We start from the raw sequence: 20,557 nt of genomic DNA, 5'->3' as shown, positions 1-20,557 counted from the left end.
TCGAGAATTCCCCACACTAATTGTGTGTGATTCGTTTTACTGTTTACAGTCGTACAATGAGCACTTACATCACTGGGGTCAAAAGGGGTTCAAAGATGCAAAAGATGGCACAATTAAGCACAAAACGCTATGGGGACAGGTAATGGAGTTGAAACAAGAGCTCACGTGATACACACACTGAGTCATCAACGTGATGGCGTTCATGTTGAAGGGAATTCATTGGCTGATGAAGCCGCAAAGGGAGCTGTATGCACGGCTTCCGTAGCTGCAATCTCTTGTTCAAAAACGAGATTAGACAGTAAGATTATAGTTGCAATTATTGCTACATGCACTAAATTGACAGTTCCGAAAAGATTTCCACTCAAGTACTCCTACAAGTTAGATGCAAACAATGTTCCATTTGCTCAGATTCCTGGAGTGGGGGATAGAGTAATACCAAATATGGATCGCAGATTAGGCTTAATATTAGCTGCACACGAGGGTTTGGGTTCCGTGCATGCAGGAGTTACGGCGACTGTCTCCTTGCTGAAACAACGCTATTGGTGGCCAGGATTAACAAAGCAGACTAAAGATTATGTCTTGAATTGCGTCAGCAGATGAAAGGCTCCACCATACCACCTCTAGTGCAGACACCATTATTAATATCAGACAAACCACTAGTGTGTGTTTATTTGGACCACTGCAGCCCCTTCCAAACAGATGGGGCTTACAGGTATATCATGGTTGCGGTGGATTCCTGCTTAAGATTCCTATGGGTGTGGCCCCACCGCTCGGCTCACGCTCGAAAGATTTGTGAGTCTTTATAGGGACATACGCAATTGGCACATTACATTCTGACCTTGGCCCCGTGTTTAGAATTCAGGCTTACAAGGAAGCCATGGGAGGTTTGGGTGTAGCATTGCGCTACTCCTCTCTGTACCATCCCGAGGGAAATGTGGTTGTGGAGAGGAAAAACCGGGACTTAAAATCTTAACACCTAGAGTATTAGATTCAGGTGGTAGTTGGCTTAAACATTTATATGGAGTACAAAGAGCCTTGAACAACATGCCAAGAAGTTCTCTAGAGGGTGTCACTCCTTATGAGGTCCTTTTTTGCGACAAGAATGTGGGTACCTGATCTTGATTGTGAAGGCACAGTGGCGGACGAGAAACCTTTTGACATCCATAAACGTTAGGCTGTTTTACAGGATCTAAATGAATCCAGGGCACTACAAAGCAATGTCCAGGTAAAGACGACTGCCACTGGTGAAGTCAACACAGTCACGACAAGACCTGTCCGGGTCCCAAAAGTTGGGGATCTGGTCAGAAAAAAAACAGCGGACAAAAAAGAATTTGGGCCATCATACAGAAAGCCTGTACCTGTCCTGTCCGTTGAAGGAACAAGAAGTGTACTTCTGCCGCCTCTTGTCGGGAAAAAATAGAAAATGTTTGTCTCCATTGATCTGATAAAACCACACTATGTGGCCGATACTGAATAGTAGGCCTCGTGGACTCCTGAGTAGCCGACGCCCTCCTCACGCTACTATACAAGAAGTTCAAACAGAAAGACTCATCACGTTCGAAGAGTCCCCAACACGGAATGATGGACTATGCAATAATGCCATGGAACTCGTTCCTCTTGAAAATGAAGTTCAAACTCCAAAATCAAATTGAAAGACAAATTTCTATTCGAACAAACACTGATGTCTACATCAGCATGCCTAAACAAGAGCCATCTACAAGTTCAACAAAACCTGCGGAAGTACCAAAAATAGATCAAACTGCATCTGGTTATTTCATCGACTTAGATGCGTTTTCATTGGATCCAAGTGAACCTGAAACGTTGCCAGCCCAAAAAACACGTCACCAGCAACTCAAAGACTTTCTCATCTTTCTTAAACAGACATACCTGGTATCACCTTGGATAGAACTTTGGGTAATCACCGGGATACTGTTGCTTCTTTTCTGGATAGGCTTAGTAACTGTTTTTAGCATGCTTATTAATGGAACTTATCTTAGACAAAGCTCTGCAGCATCAAAAGTTAATCCGATACTGAAACCTCACCTTTCATCATATCATGAACAAAGAGACTTGTCATCAGTGAACATAACAGCAGTTCCTATACCTGATGGTATAGTGTGGGACAAGGTTGATTACGATATAGTTGGTCCGACAGAACTTTTAAAAATACCACATTTATTTAAAATATCCTTAACCCCTTCGGTGCTCATGACGGAACGGTTCCGTCATGAGCCACGGTTGAGCTGTGCTCATGACGGAACCGTTCCGTCATGACCACGCCCGCGCAAGATTCCGTCAGCACAGCGGCGGAATTTGCGCAGCATGGAAGGGGTTAAATTATATAATTACCTCCAGTACATTCTCCGATGATTGGGATTATGAAACTGTGAATAATATGTTGTCTGATTTAGAACAATCTGCCGCCTTTTCTAATAATGAAATATTGAAAGACACATCAAATTTCAACACAATGTATTGTTATCAACATTATGGTCATAATTGTTTACACAAATCTGCTAATCCCAGAATTCTTTTTACATATCAGTGGGAGCATTGCCCTACACCACCGAAAAGTAGTTCAAAAACATTCGCACAGAAATTTTCATATTTTTCAGGGCTTAACATGTCCGACCCAGCCTCATATTATTATAAGGTTGCACCGACATCAGCACAGAAAAATATGTTGACAAACACCAAACAGATTTACTCTGCTTCCTTTATTACCCAGTTGTCTGAAGAAGGTTTTGATTTATGGAAAGACACAATAGACACTAAATCAGTCTGGGGTTCTAGAGACTGGCAAGTCCAGGGAACAGAAGTGCTATTTAGAGCATGGCTCAATACTCCGCAGATTATGTTTCTGAATGATACTGTGCAACAAACTACCTGTCTTGGAATAGCCAAGAATAAGGATTTGAACGCACCTCGGATTCCAACACCATCACATACGGAGGGTAACCTTACATCACAAGAAGGGATTACGCTAGAGGACATCAAGCAATACAATATATTAGACCCCAATTGGAAGGGATGGTTGGTTTGGCCCACAGACACTAATAGATGTCAGGAAAGATTTAAAGGTACAACCAAAGGGTTCAGTATCCACAGGCCAGATCCACGCTATGTACAGAGAGAACATCCGGGGTAGTGACCAATGTTTCCTCTAATTTTTTTCCTCTGTGTGCGGCAGTGTAAGGTCTCTGTGCGCTGCAACCAAAGCTATGTGCACTGGGAGCCAGACCGCGTGTGTGTGCTGCAATTAACATGAATACTCCAGCCCTGCCAAGTAGCACGCATTAGGCGTGGTCCGCAACACCACACTAAAATACATTAATCATGCATTTTTAGCACCTTGACAATGCCTGTGTAATAGGAGTCAGTGATCGTGAGTCTTGGGGCTGAATTTACAGCAGTGCAGCAAGTGTTGGGCATACGGTGCTATGGGTAGGACACTGGAAAATGGAATGAGGGGCTTCCTGCTTGCATCATTGTTTCAAGTAAGCATTTTACGTCCTGCCCGATTACTCAGCTCTGATGTTGTGAGGCTGAGCGTGGGAAGCGCTGTACTGCGCATGTCTGCTTTGGAGAGGGATCCTGGTGAACGCTGTACGCACTCAAAGGTAAAAGCATGTGACTTGCGCACGAGGCCCCAGTAGCCCTGTCTGGCGTCAGGCACCGACAGGTGTGCATTGGCACATGTGCCCCATGGATCCCAGGTCCAACGTGAGAAGAGGGGAGGGTGCGGCTCGCGCCCACAGGCCGTGCACCGGCAGCAGCTCAGATGTGAACAGGTAACCTCGGAAAGCAGGCTTCCATCTGTGAGGGACCAATGTAAGGGCTGCTGCATGCACAGGAACGATGAGGGGAATGCAGGTTTGTAAAGAAAGGTTCAACTTTAAATACAACAATATGTGTATCCACAGGAATGCTGAGGGGGATATGCAGATTTGTACAGCATTGTACTTTAAATACAACAATATGTGCATGCAGAGGAACATCTGAATGTCGGGTTTCGTCTATGCACAGTATAATGCCATAGCATACCGGGGAAGGGGATACACAGCAGAACTGAAGCATTGCACATGCGCAGCTTGTTTGTTGCTGTGTCTTCTTTATGCTGAAGGCCCAGAGCTGCCCTGCTCAGCGATGCTGCATGTGACGCCTCACTATGGCCGAGGCCGTTAGCAACACCGGAGTGTGGCAGAGAGACTATAGGAATTTATAGGATTAGAGCAGGGGAGCTGAGGGTGAGGCCTGATGTCTCATACTCCCACCCACAGATCCCAGAGAAGGCGCTTTCAGCCTGCCACTCCACTGCACTTGTGTTGTGTGTGTGTCTGTCAGTCTCAGTGCTGTTCGTCCTCTCCACCCCCTTTTGGCCGGGCATTCTTCGGTGCCTTGTCTCGCCAGGGTGCACAGTCACCGGTGACGCCGAGATCTGCACGAGGAGATGTGCCGGGGTCCCAATGTAAAGAGTGAAATAACACCCACAGCTGGCGCTGAGCCCTTCCCAGCCCTGTGTGATGGTGTCACTGCACCTGCTGCACCTCTGGTAGCTCCGCCCCCTGACATAAATACAGTAAATGTTCCCATTTCCGGGACACCTATTCACTGCCTGCACTCCTAGGAGCTATCCTTCTCTGGCAAATAAGACCAGCCTCTCTCTGATACCTCCCTGTCCAGAGCTGACAGGGACTCCGAGTTATCACAGAGTTGTTCTTCTCTGGTGAAGGAGGGGTCTGCACAGGACAAGCAGGGCACACACTGCACAAATATCCTCACAGGACCCGGGCGGGATCTGTGTGGATCCTCCCCCATGCCCAATCCCCCCGCCCCCGAAGCAGCTGTTAATACCACCTTTATTAAAGCAACTCCTCTGTAGTTTTCAGGTAGGCTCCATTTGCCTTTCATTTGGAATTACTTTTAAAGACTAAAACAGCAAGAAGGTTTTGCGGTTTTCAATGTGAGAAAGATGGTAACTACTTGTCTTTTGTGATGGCGATAACATTTTGAGAAAAGAGTGGACAAATGGTGCATTTTCAGGTAAATTTGAGAAAACAAGGTTAATAAAGCAATTTTGAAAGTGCAGTTATTACATCAATGAAGAGATGTCATATAACATAGGTAGCTGCTTATTCAGTATAACCACAGAGCTTCATAGCATTGGTGGAGTATTGGGGGGTAGGGCGGGCGGGGGTGTGGGTCAAAGCATAACGAAGTGCACCTGGCTAGCAGATTGGCGATTTTTGTCAATGATGTGTGTTATTACAAAGCAAAACAATACCACCTTTCTCATGTGACAGAAATTGTTATTGTGTCCCAGAATGGGATGTTGAGTGGACCAGGAAGCATTGCCACCAGACAGTTACCCTGCACCCCTGCCCTGGCTGGCACGTGAAGGAGAAACATAACGTGTTGATCTGATGGTGGCACAGAGTGGGCAGTGGCTCGACATGAAACAGCGGAGGAAGGGGAGGGCGGACTTCCTGTCTGTGCCCAGACTAGACACCCTCAAACCCCCAACCTGGATGGAACACCCTATCATGAAGGAGCGGAGTTCCACGCCACCCCTCACATGGATACATGTCTTGTTTGCACCATGGTCCGGGTGGGGTCGAGGGGTCCAGGGACCGCTTGAGTTAATGAGCTGACTGTAAATCACGTAATAGGTGCGTGAGTCAGAAATCCTCTCGCTGAAAAGAAGGGTCGAGTGTTTAAGTGTAATAATTTGTGTCATTGCCGGAGGTACTACAGCTGTAGCCTAGGGTGAAACATCGAAGCAGGGTACCCTCACCCTTGTGTACCCTAAGTAGAATGAAGGCTTTCTTTCTCCATTAGGGCTTCTGAGACGTAGGGTGCATGAAGCGCACATTAGGGATCGATCATTAAGGATTAGTTTGGCGCTACATAAATTTGGAAGGAAGAACAGAGTGCCACAAATCGCTCCCATGCCCCTCACTGAGGCCGATCCTGTGCCCACGGGCACAAATCAGCTCTGTTGCCAGTCCCGTTCAGAGTGCCAGCCTGCCCTTTCACTGCGAGCTAGGGAGCACCTCTTCCAAGAGGGGTGGGGGCCCAAGATTAGCTGGGAGAGGTGCACTGGAGCGGGAAGAATGGAGTGGGTGGAACGGGGGATCATGTGCAAGGCATACAATTTAGGTGTAATATATGAGCACAGCACCTAAAAAATGGCCCTATTAGTCTTCCACTGCGAGCTTCACTCGGAGGCTGAAGAAACAGGAGGGTGGAATAAGAAGGGCGTTCGTGGGAGATGGACAGGGACGATGGTGTGGGGAAAGAGGCCTGTGAAGAATGCATGGGAAGAAGGATAGTTAAGAGAGAGAGCGGAGCAAAGGAGAGGAGGGCTATAGAATCGATGAGAGAAAGCAGGTATTCATTGCAGGCAGTAAGCACGCGCAGATTAATGGGACACTGAATAAAAATGTAGCTTAAAAAGTTAGAGGAAACAGCGCATCCTAGAAGAGGGGGATAAAGGCACGTACATACAAGACATGCACACAGACATACTCACACAAGCACACATATAAGCACTCACGCACTTGCACACACACACCGGCAAACAGACATACAGAGGCACACTCAGACACATGTACACAGGCACGCACATTTACACACTCTCACACGCACACTCACTCACATAATATACACCGAGGCCAGTCCTTTCCCTGTTCTCGTGATAAATGCATTTCCCTAAGCCTGAACAGGCTTGTCTGAAACATGCCTCGAGCGTGTGTGGTCCCATCACATTTCGTGGAGGGCCCCCCCCAAGGTAATTTGGACCTGGCAGCAGCTCTGGCCCGCTGGGGGGCTGAACCCCTGGCTCAGTGGCTGCCTAGAGATGTCTGCCTCCCCACAGACTGTACGTATAGCAGGCATACCCTGGCACACTGCACAGACAGGCAGGTGCCACTGTACAGGTACCCTGCCCCCCTCTCTCCTTTGTCAGAGTTCAAAAACACAAGACCACCAGCCTGCACTGCTCCCCCCCAACCCCTCCAAACTCCCGCAGCGCACGGCGACTGCCAGATCTCCCAGAGAGTCGGTGGCTTCCCTGGATCGGCTACAGATCTCCCTGCCTGTAAATGTGACTGAAACTATCAAACATCAGAGCGCGGACCCACAGCTCGCACGGAAACCAGACACAAAAGCTCCAAAGAGCCAGGCTGGGAGAGCGAAAAGCACAAAAGTGCCCTTAACTCCTGGAGATAGTATTCATGTTAATTGCAGCGCCCGTGTGCACTACAATTAACATGAATACTATTTCTAAGGCCCACAATCAGCCCCGCAGCTGTGCACTATTAAGCAAAGAAATGCAGAGTCTTCAACAGGACGTGTGCTTGCAAGTGCCAATTCCACTTGCTGGTGAACGGGAGCCTTCCCGAACCCTTGCCGCCCCCGGGATGTGCTGTGCGCACGAAATATTGGACACTGCGCGCTCGGAGTGACTTCAGTGCGCGGGCGCGCACGTTCCTGGGAACAATGGTAGTGACGTCATACAGTGCTGGGAGGTTATGCCTGGATTGGCTAAAAACCTCAACACTTACACAGGTGAAACAACACTTATCCTTACTTACAGAGGATGTGGGCCTATGGTTTTTTTATTGGGTTCCAGAAAGCTCCATAAAAAGGTTCTATTATGCTGTCTATAACGAAATCTGGAAAATCTCCCAACAAGGAGCTCCGGAGAGGTTACAAGAAATAGATCGGATTAACTTAGAGAAAGCTTTAGCCGTAGTTGACAATGGTATGACTACGTTAACTTCCAGGTTATATTCACTGGGCAACATTGCATCTTCTGCTATTGATGTACTAGAAAAAGATTTGTCCATACTACAGCACGGGCAATCACAATTGCGTTCTATTATGTTATTGAGCTGGAGGCTGCAATATTTGCACACAGGCTATGTTCCCTGGCGTTTTATCAACAGTATGTCAAAAATGGCATAAAGGGGAGCAAAATATACAATGCTGCGTATTGAAAATCTGGACAGATTAGCTTTTACATTGGCAGAATCACCGTTCCCAGAACGGTTAATACATGGCCATATAACTCAACCGGACACAATTTTCCAATTTCAGTATTGTCTAGAACAGCAGCAGGCAGGCAGATATGAAGAAATGGGTAGGGAATTCATCAAGGAATCTTGGGAATTACTGTACACATGTCGATGCAGGAGTGGGGATCTAGAAGTGTTTCTAAGCTGTACAAACTGGGAAAACGCTATAAGTGGATCTCTCATATGTCAGGATATAATGCTGCACATGGCATGTAATGATTCAGTAGCTAATTTATCCTGTAACTTTGAGGTGCCCCGGCAGCTGTGATTACTCCAATGTTCAGGCTACTTTCAAATGAGAGTTACTTGAAGCTGAACGATCAAGGTTGCTGTGGGATGCTTCCGGGCCTCGCATATCTGGTAACCGTGAGCTCCAGGATTACTTGCTGTATGCAAGTATTGTTTCCACCGATACATACAGTCAGGGAGGCGCCGCTATGGCCTTCATTGAATATTTCTTTAATACGGTTTGATACTCTGAGCAGAATGAAAGCCATGCTTCTACAGAAGACCGTGCCATTAACCTCTGCGTGAGAGACTTTTGATCTCCAGATCGCAAGGTCCTCAGCTGAGATACAGGCACTCATATGTACGAACAGCCCCTCTCATTTCGTAGAAATGGTAAATCGTATCTTTAACATGTCTGATACAATGGGTATTGTCAACCTCTTTAAGAACATAGGTTCAGGACTGTTAAGCACCTTTCAGGCGGTTCTCGGAGTTATACCAAACTTTATACACTCCGTATTCGGAAGCATTTTTGGAGGACTTCCTCTAATCCTGTTTCTAATAGGAGGTATCCTGATTGTCATTTTTCTGCTACGTAATGGGAGGTCCCAGTCACCAAGGAGATAGAAAAAGCACTCCTGGAGCGTAAATACCATGATCGCATGGTACAACATCTGGGCACACCTCGCCTGAGAGAACTAAGTGCATCTTGGTTTTTGTCAATTAGAGCAGTCTGGATTGACTGCATATTACCTGTCCTCCGATGCCTGTTTTGCAAAGAAGAATGCATGTTGGATCTCTGTCGGACAGTCCCATTTTGTGCGAAATCGGACGTTGATGCTTTACTGGATCCGATAACAGCCCATGTTCTGCAGTGTCCCCAGCGTATTCCAATGTTGATGGTGGCATTCCTAGAGACTCCACAGGTATTCACAGCTCCTATTGGAATGGATACTGGCTCCTCCACTGACACCCAGGCCTTGGACAGCGCACAGGCTGCCCCAGCATTGCCTGCAGGCAGTACGGAAGATCATCTGTGCTCAATTTACATAATCTGCGAGGTGTTACAGGGATCGTCGTCTGCGAAGGCAGGCAACAGTAATGTTGCGTCTACCAGCTAGGACACATAAACAATTGTCTCATTGTGTGCTGGAAGAAATCTGGCCTTTTTTTAAACAAACTACAAATGGAGCTCAAAAACAAATTGACACTTTTTATGGACATGCATGGCTCTCAAGACGCTTGTAGTAGTTCGAACTATACATATGGACATATTAGATCTATATTGGAGCTGTGGCTTGAAATGACAATTTCCTTTTTCTATTTTTTAAAGATTTTTTTTAGAATTTTTAAACATTTTAGCATCATGCCTATTTGTTTTACTATAGTTATCTGCGTACCAGTGCCTAGTCAGCCTAGTAGTACATTTAGAATTTGAATTATATTGTCCAGTCGGATGAGGCGTGGGTGTTTTATTCCATATAGGTACCCTAATTTAGGCTCAGGTAATATCATGACCTATTTGTTTTACTATAGTCATTTGCGTACCAGTGCCTAGTCAGCCTACTAGTACGGTTAGAATTTGAATTATATTGTCCAGTCGGATGAGGAGCGGGTGTTATATTCCATATAGGGACCCTAGTTTAGGCTCAGATAACATCATAATCCTTCACCTATATCCTCCCCTACATTACATACATAACGGTTCTTAGCGACTGACCTTTTACCTAGATACGACACTGCACACAGAGCGCGGGATTTTCCCTGGTAAAAGCCTCATACATTATGGATGAGGATTCTTGGAAGCACAGCAGGACTACCATCTCCTGTATAATATCTATGTACAAAGTTCATATGCAACGTCATCCTAAGTCCGAAAAAGTAATACAGTGAAGTAAAACCCCCGGTGAGATCTATGCTAAGACAGACAGAGGAGACCAGGACTTCCCGGCCGACACACTGACCAAAGACGCCGAGGTTCCTGCATGCAGATGCTCCAGCTCGCAGTGGTCTAACATCCCTTGCGGGGTGTCCAACTCGAGACCATGACGGGGTCCCACAGTCTCTCAATCCAGGTAATGGGGCTGACTTTATCCTAGAGGGATTCTTGGCTTAACACCTACACACCCTCTAGGTACACTTAGGTACATCTAGTTAGGAAGACATTGTAGGAGTACGCACGTTTATTATCATGTATTTTATATACTCGTATGTATTCATGATTATTGCAAGATGGTGGAACTCTATCATCCTTTTACTTTCATAGTGCTTCTAATCATTCATATCTGTTACTGTCTAGTGGTTGTTGCAGCTCATCCATTTTACACTAGAATAACAACTGTTCAATAAATGCTTATTGAAAAACGTCCAGACCATTTATTTTGTGTATCTCTCTGAGACTAAGTGAGCACCAGTGACTGAGCAAAAAATAGTACACTGTTTCCACGGTTTTGAGGGATCAGGGTTGTCATGTTCGAAGGTTGCCAAGAACTATTCTCTCCTTGGTAAGAGAAGATTCTAGTGGCACTGTGAACTAACTGATACAAAAACGCCAACATACTCGGTGGGGGTATTTAGAATCAGTCTGACACCAATCCTACAGTGTATGTCGTCTGAACGTGCAGATCCTGTATAGGTTTTATAGGAACTACACAACATAGTCACTATATTCATTCTTTTTTTTTTGTAAATCTTTTTATTATTAAACAAATCGACATTACATACCATTTTGCGGCTTGAGCAAGAGACTATACATCTTCCCACTATATGCATTCTTGACAATAACGCTTTGTCGGGAAGCAAAATATAAAGCACACTTAGGTCACTGAAAAAAACATGGCAACATGGGCACAATACCTGGTCCTTGTTCAAAGGCAGTTTAAAATAAACATCACGCTCTCCCTCCAGTGACCTCCACACACGACTATAATTGTAATTGTAATGATACTATAGGCACCAATGTTGTCAAGAATATATCACAGAAAAGGTTACTGTGCAGGCCTTCCAAATGCACAGTTTTTACACTTTTTACCTTTCTGTACCCTCATGCTGGAGCCCCGGATGCCTTTTTTGCAACGGCCCTCCATTTATCATGGGTAAATGGATGAAATTTGCTCCTCAGTACTTCTGCACCAGTGATGGAAGCATAGCCCAGTACGCGAGTCTAGCTTGCACAAACACACCCATAGCATTTGTTTTAAAGTACTCATGGACAAAGAATTTCAATGCTCATAAAGGGCAAGCCACTGTAAACCACTTCACCACCTTTAAAGTCAGCCTGCAGAGATATGTTTATAAAAGTAAATTAATTTTCGGGAGATTCTGGTCCTGAAACAGTTTTAGCAGAGATGTTTAGTCACCCATGCTAAACTACATTTCTCTGCCTAGAGATACTCTGACTGACTCCATCTAAATGTTAGTTAATCTTCCTGGGAATATTCTGAACATAATGTTACACATACAAAGATGCCCCTCTAGGTGCTAACTTTCCTGCAATGCATGGTAATGTTGTTAAAGGGACCAACTCTGGTCACTAACTTCACGCCCAGTGGGTAGTACCGCTCCCTAAGCTCCTTGACAGATGGATGACCCTAGACTTGATGCAGTAGGAGGAGAAATTGAAAAAATAAATTAGAGAAATTGAAGAGGATTGATGTGGTAGCAATAAGGAGGGTACTGACACCACATGATGTTTCCATCCAAAAAAACATTAATGTTACTTTCTCTATGGGGGTAATATATGGAAATTAAATTGTAAATAGGCAGACTTGAAGGGGCTGTTGAACAATGAAATTGATATGATGTTTTTAATTTTGGGGAATGTGATTGAATTACTGATTTTATAAAAATACATAGGGATCTATATTGATTTGTGTACTTACCCTTTTTTCTAGCCCTGATGACATCCAAGTGAGGACGAAATGCTTAGGCTGACGATTTGATATTGCTATATTTGACTGACGACTGGATACTGTTATATTTTGGAGCTATGATTTTCCTTTGAATTAATAAATGGAAAACACATATGAAATGAGTTTGCCTATGGATTTGATTCTCGAAAAACAATAATTGATTGGATACCATTGCGGATACATTGACGCTCCTTTCCATTTGTAGAATTCATTTTTGAGGACTGGGTCTTTGGCGGCGGGACCTGGGAGAGTGAAGCGTCATTTATATAGGACTTTGTGATTTGTTAAAACAAGACTTTGAATTGCTCACCAGTGCGCTTGGTTGTTGTGCCCCCATCGCCTACAGGAAAGAGACATTGACCCTAGAATTGATGCAGTAGGAGGAGACGTGATTACTTGAATAGAAAGTGTAGTGCTCCGTCATAATTAAAGAGAAAGAACTAGGAAGTGAAGTCTGAACTCGGAACACCCCGCCAAACCCATTACCATTAGGGATATGCCACACTGCCTATTCAACAAGGGTACAACCACCCATGAACTGTCACAGATAATTCATTGACATATCTTTGCAGTTTTTTATACCACTGACAAGACACTTGGGTATGAAAGTGCTTCCCATAGACTTGGAATCACAAGACTGACTTGCAGGTAAACAACAGTTTCTCCTAGTAGTTCATAATGTTGGCTTAGATGAGAGAACTACAAGTAAAAATAAAATCTTTAACCAGCACTGACACTCGCTCACTTTCTACAGGGCAGAAGATCTCTTTGTACTTGACCCCAATAGCTCCTTAAAGATGAAGGTTCGAGCACTTATTGGCATGCTTTTATGAGCCGGTTCGAGTCCACAGCAGTGTGGGATCTGACGTAAATGCTCAAGGAGCGCGCAAGGCTGCAGGGCACCTTGAGTAAAACTGGAACTCTTGTCTGTGTTTCATAAACTCAGCATATAGTACAATTAGGTATTTGTAATAAAATACATCCACCCTCAGGCATATCTCAATACCAGCCCATTTTTTCCACCAAGGATGTTGTTTCTTCCTTAGGTACTTCAGCACCACTACTGCTCTGAGAGACATCACCATAACCTCCATTGAGAGCTAAACACTACTGCCTAGCGTAGCTAAAAATCCATCTTCCACCCAACTCCCCCACTGTACCAGGACCCCAACTACAACCATATGCTGTCAGTGTGCTTTTCAACATCACAGGACTGCATCATCACCCCACCTGCCTGCACCTTAACACTCACGGGTTGTGCGGCATCCATGCTGTATTTAAAAAAAGCTGTAGCACACTTAACTTTAATATACCTGTCTATATATTTTAGCACTCTTTGTTTTCTCTACTTCCTATCTGCCCCTTCACTGTCTCCCCACCTGCCCCTTTCACTCTTTCTCTTTTTCTCTTCCACTCTCTCTTACCCTCTCCCTTAAAAACCTGTAAAATGCCGCAGTTTACTTTGTCTGGCATGTATTTGCTTCGCTTATTTTTTCTCGGGATCCCCGCCACTGGTAAATTGCGAACTTGTACATAAAGAAAGATTGCTATTTGCAACACGAATACCTCAAAATTAACTAATGTGAAACCTATTGCATTGCAAATGCTTGTTTAATTGGCTGCAATAATACAGTAAACAAAGTTAATTCTCGCATCCCTGTTCTTTATAAATTGAAACTTTCCTTCACTATAGCTAGAAGACTTTTCAATTTCGCAATGTACATGTGAGCATTAAACTGCACTACCATCAGGGGGCACTTAAGAGAATGTAGCACATTATCAAAGTATCCTCATGTTTCAATGTGCCCAGCCTATTCTGCCCCTTTCTGTTTCTTGCCCTGATCTTCTCCATCAGGGCAGCAGTAGGTGTGACTGGAAGGTCAAATGTACTATTCTAACTCCAGTCATAGAATGTTTGAGGAAGGGAAACTTCCTCCCAAAATATTCAATTTTATACAATTTTATATTCGAAAAAGTGCTGGCCTGAGGGCGCAGCTCAGGGCACAAAACTAGTAATACCTCGATTTACACACCCGTAGTTGTTCCAACACTGCCCTTCTACGTCCGTGCACGTGGCTACTGCCGAATCCCTTCGGCATATGCAAACGTGGCATTTAGGTTGGAATACGATCAGTTACTATTCGCTACACGCAGATGTGGCTTCCAAGAAATAATATATTTATAAAGGAAAAGCAGACGTCATGAACTCCAAAGAACACGTGGCATCCTATATACTCTCAATCTTTTAAAGATGCATCTGGCAGGTATTTAAAAATGTAGCTTTCAACGGCTAGGTAAAAACACGTATGACTCTCTCTTACTTGAACAGGTATCAATAAAAGTGGAGACGTGCGAAACGATCTCGGGGAGGCAGAGGTGTCGGCCATCTTGAAAAGTGCATGTTTCAAAATTATACAGAAATTTGAAAAGAAGTCCTCACTTTAAAAAGATGAATATTGCTTTTAGTTTAAAACATAGAATTATAAAGAAAATGCGTGAAGATGTGTGTGGAAATGTTACCAACGCATAGGTGGCACTAACACATGTATGCTAAGGGACTTAACCTCAATTGGGAGCTTGTCAAATTGCAAAATTAAATGATATGAAAATAATTACTACCTTGCGGTCCCCGTGGCAGGTAACTGCCCATAATTCTCTTTAAGCAGGAAAGCAAGGTCTGTGTGAAGCAAAAGCTGCTAAAGTTCACCTCGAGCACTAAGACTAGGGCTCCTTTTGACAGGTGGTAGCTCGTCTTCTATGTTCACAGCGTCGTGTCAATGGTATTCCATAGACATAGAAGGAGGACAACGTTACTTGTGAGCCTCCGGTCTGGTACTGGGGTAGAGTGGTGACGTTGCGCTGCCAGAGCCGCGGCCGTTGAATGTGTGACGCCCGACAGAGGCAGGCGCCTGGCTGGAGCTCCCAGCTCCTCTGTGCACCACTTCGCTGTGTCAGTCCGTGGTGCGCCCGGGACTGTCGGGCTCTTGCTCTGCGGGATGTATTAGAACCCACTGGGCCTCGCCGAGATGGACGCTGTTGGAGTCTGGCAGGAAGCGGCTCTTCAGCAGGCCGAGCTAGCGGCCCAGCGGCTGCGGGAGCTGCTGGGCCTGGGCCTCCGTTTACTCCACAGTGAGCTAGGTCTTGACCTGGGACTGGAACCGGCACACTTCCCTTCCTGGGCGCTTCTGTTGGTGCCCGCGCTGCTGCTCATTCTGATATTTGTCGCGGCCTGCGCAAGCAGGAGGAAGAGCCGGGCCAGCCCCACCGAGTCTCTCAGCGGCGTCAGCAAAGTCCCAGCGGGGTCCAAGAGCACCAAGAGCGAAGAGGCCAGAAAGAAGAGCAAGAGAAAGGGACCCGAGAAGAGTAAGGTGAGAGTCTAAGACGAAGGAGTTTTGGTACACTTACTTAAAAGAGACTCCTTTTCAGGAGTATTCAGCATTTATTTTTGGTACAGATATGGCTAGTTTTGTATGTAAATGTATTCTTGTAGTGCAATATATTTCAATAGGACTTTGAAGAGAAGAGCCGGTTAAACGTCGCAGGGACCTATTGCAAGTGTAAATGAAAGCTGTATCTCTGCAGTAGTACTCTTGCTTCGGAGGTGATTACGCAGGGGGCAGTTTGGTACTGGGTATAGGGTAGTTTGGGGCTACCTTATCGGTGTGATGCGTCTAGTAAAGTTAGTCGTCAGGGTTCGAAAGTGTTAAAGGCTGATTGGGGAAAGGGGGCAAGGCATAAAAGCAAGTGGCTTTTTTTCAATCGGAGCTAATGGAAGTTGTTCTCCAGTTAGCTCATTTGCTTCCAAAGATCCACCATTGGACAGTTATTTTGGGTGACAGTGAACATGTTTGACCTCTCACGGGATGAGACCGGTGTTCAGTATATCTCTGCATGTTAGCGAGTGGCACGGCTGCTTTCAGAGGAGGAGGTTCATAGTGGAATTCCCAACAGTCCACGGAAATCCAATCCGACCGGTGTCAGGATGCGTGCCCTCCTCAAATGCGCACCAGGTCATAGGTCTTTGAAAATATCCCCAAACGGACAATTGCAAGTCCTGATCGATAACCTCTCTCCCCTCCCTTTATTACGCTCTAGTTGTTATCAGGCCAGGTTCCAGCGGGTGGGCCAGGCCCCCCCCCCCACAACATGAGCCTTGGCCCGCGCAGTGAATCTGCCACCGATGTACAAAAACAATAAAAAAAAATATTCAGATAACTGGTGATTTATGATCCTGCTGGAGAGCAATCATTTGTCTGTTGGTAGTTTTTAAATGCAGATACGCTGAATAGTATGTGGATAGCTCAGTGGGTTACTGCCTTTGTCACAGAGATCCTTGTGTTACTTGCAGTTCAGAAGTTGCTATCCTAACATAGGACAGTGACCTATGAACTTTCATCAAAGAGCTGCATACAAACTTCGCTTTTTTGTGTTGTGATATAGTTAGAACTTTTTTTTTTTTGCAGAGTTTTATATAGCGCGAAATTGACCCGAATCCAATCGGGTATCAGAGCGCTTTACATAGCACCAGTTACGTTACATGAGAACACACATTCATTTTTTGTTAGGCACGGGGAGATATAGTGACTTGCCCAGAATCGCAGGATGTTCAGCGTCATTGCTGAGACTCGAACCCAGTTTCCGAGGTCCAGCGCCCTAGCCATTAGGCCAACTCCTCTCCCCAGTCTTTTATTATTCCAATGTTGCTAAAAAGAGCTTGTTTGAGCAGATATACATTTTTATCAGTAAAGCCAACCCCCAACCACTGGAGTACTCTTTAAATCCTGAGTTTGTTCTTCTCCAGACCAAACCCTCGTAAAATATATTGCCCACCAGCATGGATGACATGATTCCTACACCTTGTATTCCTCATTGGTTTATGTGACATTCCCCATATACTGATTTATTGTCTCTGTATAATGTGTGCGTGGTGTAAAGTACTGTGACACCCTACACTGACATGAGTAGCGCTACACAACAAATGAAATGGATATGAGAGAGGGGCAACAGAGAGATGAGGGGCACTGGTGGAGGCTGGCAGTGAGGGAACCCGAGGAGGAGGTCATGGGGTGGGGGGGACTACAGAGAGATATGGGGCACTGGTGGAGGGTGGCAGTGAGGGAATCTGAGGAGGAGGTCATGAGGGGGAGGGGCTACAGAGAGATGGGGGGCATTAGTGGAGGGTGGCAGTGAGGGAATACGAGGAGGTGGTCATGGGGTGGGGGAACTACAGAGAGATGAGGGGCACTAGTAGAGGGTGGCAGTGAGGGAGTCAGAGGAGGAGGTCATGGGGGGGGGGGGACTACAGAGAGATGAGGGGCACTGGTGGAGGCTGGCAGTGAGGGAACCCGAGGAGGAGGTCATGGGGTGGGGGGGGGGACTACAGAGAGATATGGGGCACTGGTGGAGGGTGGCAGTGAGGGAATCCGAGGAGGAGGTCATGGGGTGGGGGGGAACTACAGAGAGATATGGGGCACTGGTGAAGGGTGGCAGTGAGGGAATCTGAGGAGGAGGTCATGGGGTGGGGGTGAGCTATGGAGAGATATGGGGCACTGGTGGAGGGTGGTAGTGAGGGAGTCTGAGGAGGCGTCCATGAGGGGAGGGGCTACAGAGAGATAAAGGGCACTATTGGAGGGTGGTAGTAAAGTTATCTACAAAGAAAGAGGTCATTGGTGGGGTGCCAAAAAAAGACTATCGCGTCAGCACTAAAGCCGACCTTGTCATGGCCTTTGTGTTTTCGTTTATTTAATTAACAGTTGGGTGATTAGGACAACTGTGGAGCATACTTTAAAGTGCCTGCTAATTACATTTACTGCTATATTCGATGTTTCAAGTTTGAAGGTGATTTTACTAATCTTTTTTACTTGGAAAAATGAAAGTGGAACCGGATGGTGGCTGATATGGGGCTGGGGCCCAAGGTTGGCTGTGAGATAAGGTGCACTGGAGAGGTATGGTAGAAAAGTAGATAATCAAGCCTGGAAGGGAGTACAGGGCAGAGTCCGGGTCAGGTGGAGGTAGTAATGAAGAGGGATTCTCCCTGAAGGCTCGCACAGAGGGAGCCTGTAAGGGAGTGCGCTGCAGTGTCTAGGGTCAGGTGAGGTAGTAATGAAGAGGGTTTCTCCCGGAAGGCTCGCACAGAGGGAGCCCGAGTAGTGTTGTTGCAGCGCGGAATGCAAAATCCCTCCCTTCGTCACAGATCATAGATCACACTCAATCACTACATTTGCTGGTGGGGCCCATAACACCAACATTCATCCTTCTAATAACCTGTTTCCAAGGAGGTGATTGTTCCACTCGCTGTAATGGAAGGAAGTACTCATAAATCCCTATTTATTCAGGCCTAAACTTCACCTTTAGCACTCCTCCCATAAATAGGCCATGGATCAGCTAGCTGCAGGTTGGAGTGATAACGAAATCTATAACTTATTTACATAAATAAATTTTTCATAATAACGACCTAACACAGTTCTTGTAATAAATTTTTATCTAAATAATTGAAAATTGAGTCTTTGGTTTAATCAAGCTGTAGACCATCATATTTACCTATTCTGGCTAAAGTTGTCCTCTAAGTCAAAATCTTGGTCATCAGTTCATACTGTCAGAGTCTTAGGAAACAGCTGTCCTGCAGTGTCACCGTCCTCTCCGTCAGCATAACGTCAGGAAATCGAAAATCTTCTGAAGGGTCTCGCTCCACAACCTCTATTCTACCATTTCTATAGTAAAATTACATTCCAAAAAGTAATGACCAGTATTTTGAATACTCGTGATTGGTTGATGAGATCAGTTCCACCAAATTCTCTCGCGGAAAATGTTTCTTTAGGTATAGTTCATCATTTCATGTTGAAGTAACTTTTATTATTTCTTTTCGGGGCAGCTGGCTGTTAGTCCGGTGTGTCCTTGGTGGGTACAGTCGAGTTTAGGGTCGCCCAAAGGCCACTGCTGCTGATGGTGACGCATGCGCACTTCACCCAGAGACCTTCATAATGGAGTTGTGTTCGTCACATAGGGATGTCGGCCATTTTGTGGCCACCAAATGGTCAACTTAAGCAAAGAAACACAAAAACGTAATTAATACATGGAAATGACTAATAAAATGTTATCCCCTTACTAATACCCATATGTGTGTGTATTTATCTAGCAGAAGCAACACTTAATGCGGGTTATATTCACATTAATAAAGCACAAATCACGAATACATCACAAAAGCAACATATAATCATGCAATTTCTAATTGTCTATTATTATTATTATGCATACGAAAATTAGTTTACGTATTAATTAGACCATGCAAATGCAATTCCCACGTGTATTTCTTATATTAGTAATGTTGGTCAATTCACACAGCAAACAATTAGTACAATTACTATTAATTAATTATTCTTATTAATGTAAACATGCAAAATGGAGAGGGTATACAATTTTTAAAGAAAACCCCACTCCAGCAGTTTCACTTGCCTGATACTCCCAACGTAGAAACCACCTCTTCCCATCAAAGGGACATTACATGGAAAAAACACTTTTTTGAGTGATAACATTTAGAAAGAGACTTGGAAAACAGTGCGTTTTACTAGGCCTTGTAAGACTAAAGAGAGACAAGAGGGCCCAGAAGCAAGCCTGGCTAGACATATAAGCGACAAATCGGGCACTCAGTGGCCCACCCAAATGCACCCTTGGCCCACTCAAATAAAAATTCATGGAGCCGGGCCTGGTTGTGATGCCCACATGCTTGATTCAGAAATCAGGTAAGGGTTAGTTAGCGAGCATGTGAAGGATTCCTGCGGTTTTCCCCTGTGATGTGGCAGATGGGGGGGCTTCCAATCTCAGGCCTTCACCAACCAGTTCATCCTCCTTTAACTCGATTCCAGACCATGATAGGTAAAATGGATGTAGTCCTCCGCAGTGTGCTGTCAACAGTATGTCAGTATCCGTGGTCTCGTCAGGATTCAATTCAGTTTTAAATTAAACACATTTTTGGTTATTTTTACCATTGCATTTGGGATACCGCCGCTCTCCTTAATTTAAGGTGTGCGAGCACGGAACAAAGTCATCGCCTTACTTGGCTCTAAGAGCATGAGGCGAGTCATGGATTGATTTTGCATGTAAGTCATACCACACCCATCATGTAAGCATATTATAAAGCCACTTCGAATTTGTAAATAAAAGCCTTGGCAACGGCAGTCGGTCTGACGTCGTCCGCCAGACTTTTGACAATTCTTGTTTTGTCATGCTTCTTGTAAAACTTTATTCTTTGGAAAGCTGCTGGGTGTTTGGCAACTCCCTCCCCCCCCCCCCCCCCAAATGTACTAAAGGCAAAAAAAAATATGGGTTCAGGGGTCCATAAAC

At 45.2% G+C, this 20,557-nt stretch overlaps 1 protein-coding gene and 1 long non-coding RNA gene across 2 annotated transcripts in view; one reads left to right on the top strand and one right to left on the bottom strand.

The window, feature by feature from the left end:
* The window catches only part of LOC146831005 (uncharacterized), a 31,288-nt gene extending 16,314 nt beyond the window's left edge, over positions 1-14,974 (bottom strand). The window contains exon 1 of the long non-coding RNA XR_014961509.1: positions 14,837-14,974. This is a non-coding gene — a long non-coding RNA (uncharacterized LOC146831005). The remainder of the gene's footprint in view (positions 1-14,836) is intronic.
* A 20-nt stretch (positions 14,975-14,994) lies between these two features.
* The window catches only part of MTDH (metadherin), a 381,806-nt gene continuing 376,243 nt past the window's right edge, over positions 14,995-20,557 (top strand). The window contains exon 1 of the mRNA XM_085605211.1: positions 14,995-15,585. Coding sequence (XP_085461337.1) covers positions 15,244-15,585 — 342 coding nt within the window. The 5' untranslated portion in view covers positions 14,995-15,243. The remainder of the gene's footprint in view (positions 15,586-20,557) is intronic.

The sequence above is a fragment of the Triturus cristatus genome, chromosome 5_1, assembly GCF_964204655.1.
Source record: "Triturus cristatus chromosome 5_1, aTriCri1.1, whole genome shotgun sequence".
Classification (NCBI taxonomy): domain Eukaryota; kingdom Metazoa; phylum Chordata; class Amphibia; order Caudata; family Salamandridae; genus Triturus; species Triturus cristatus.
This window is presented reverse-complemented; position numbering and strand designations above follow the sequence as displayed.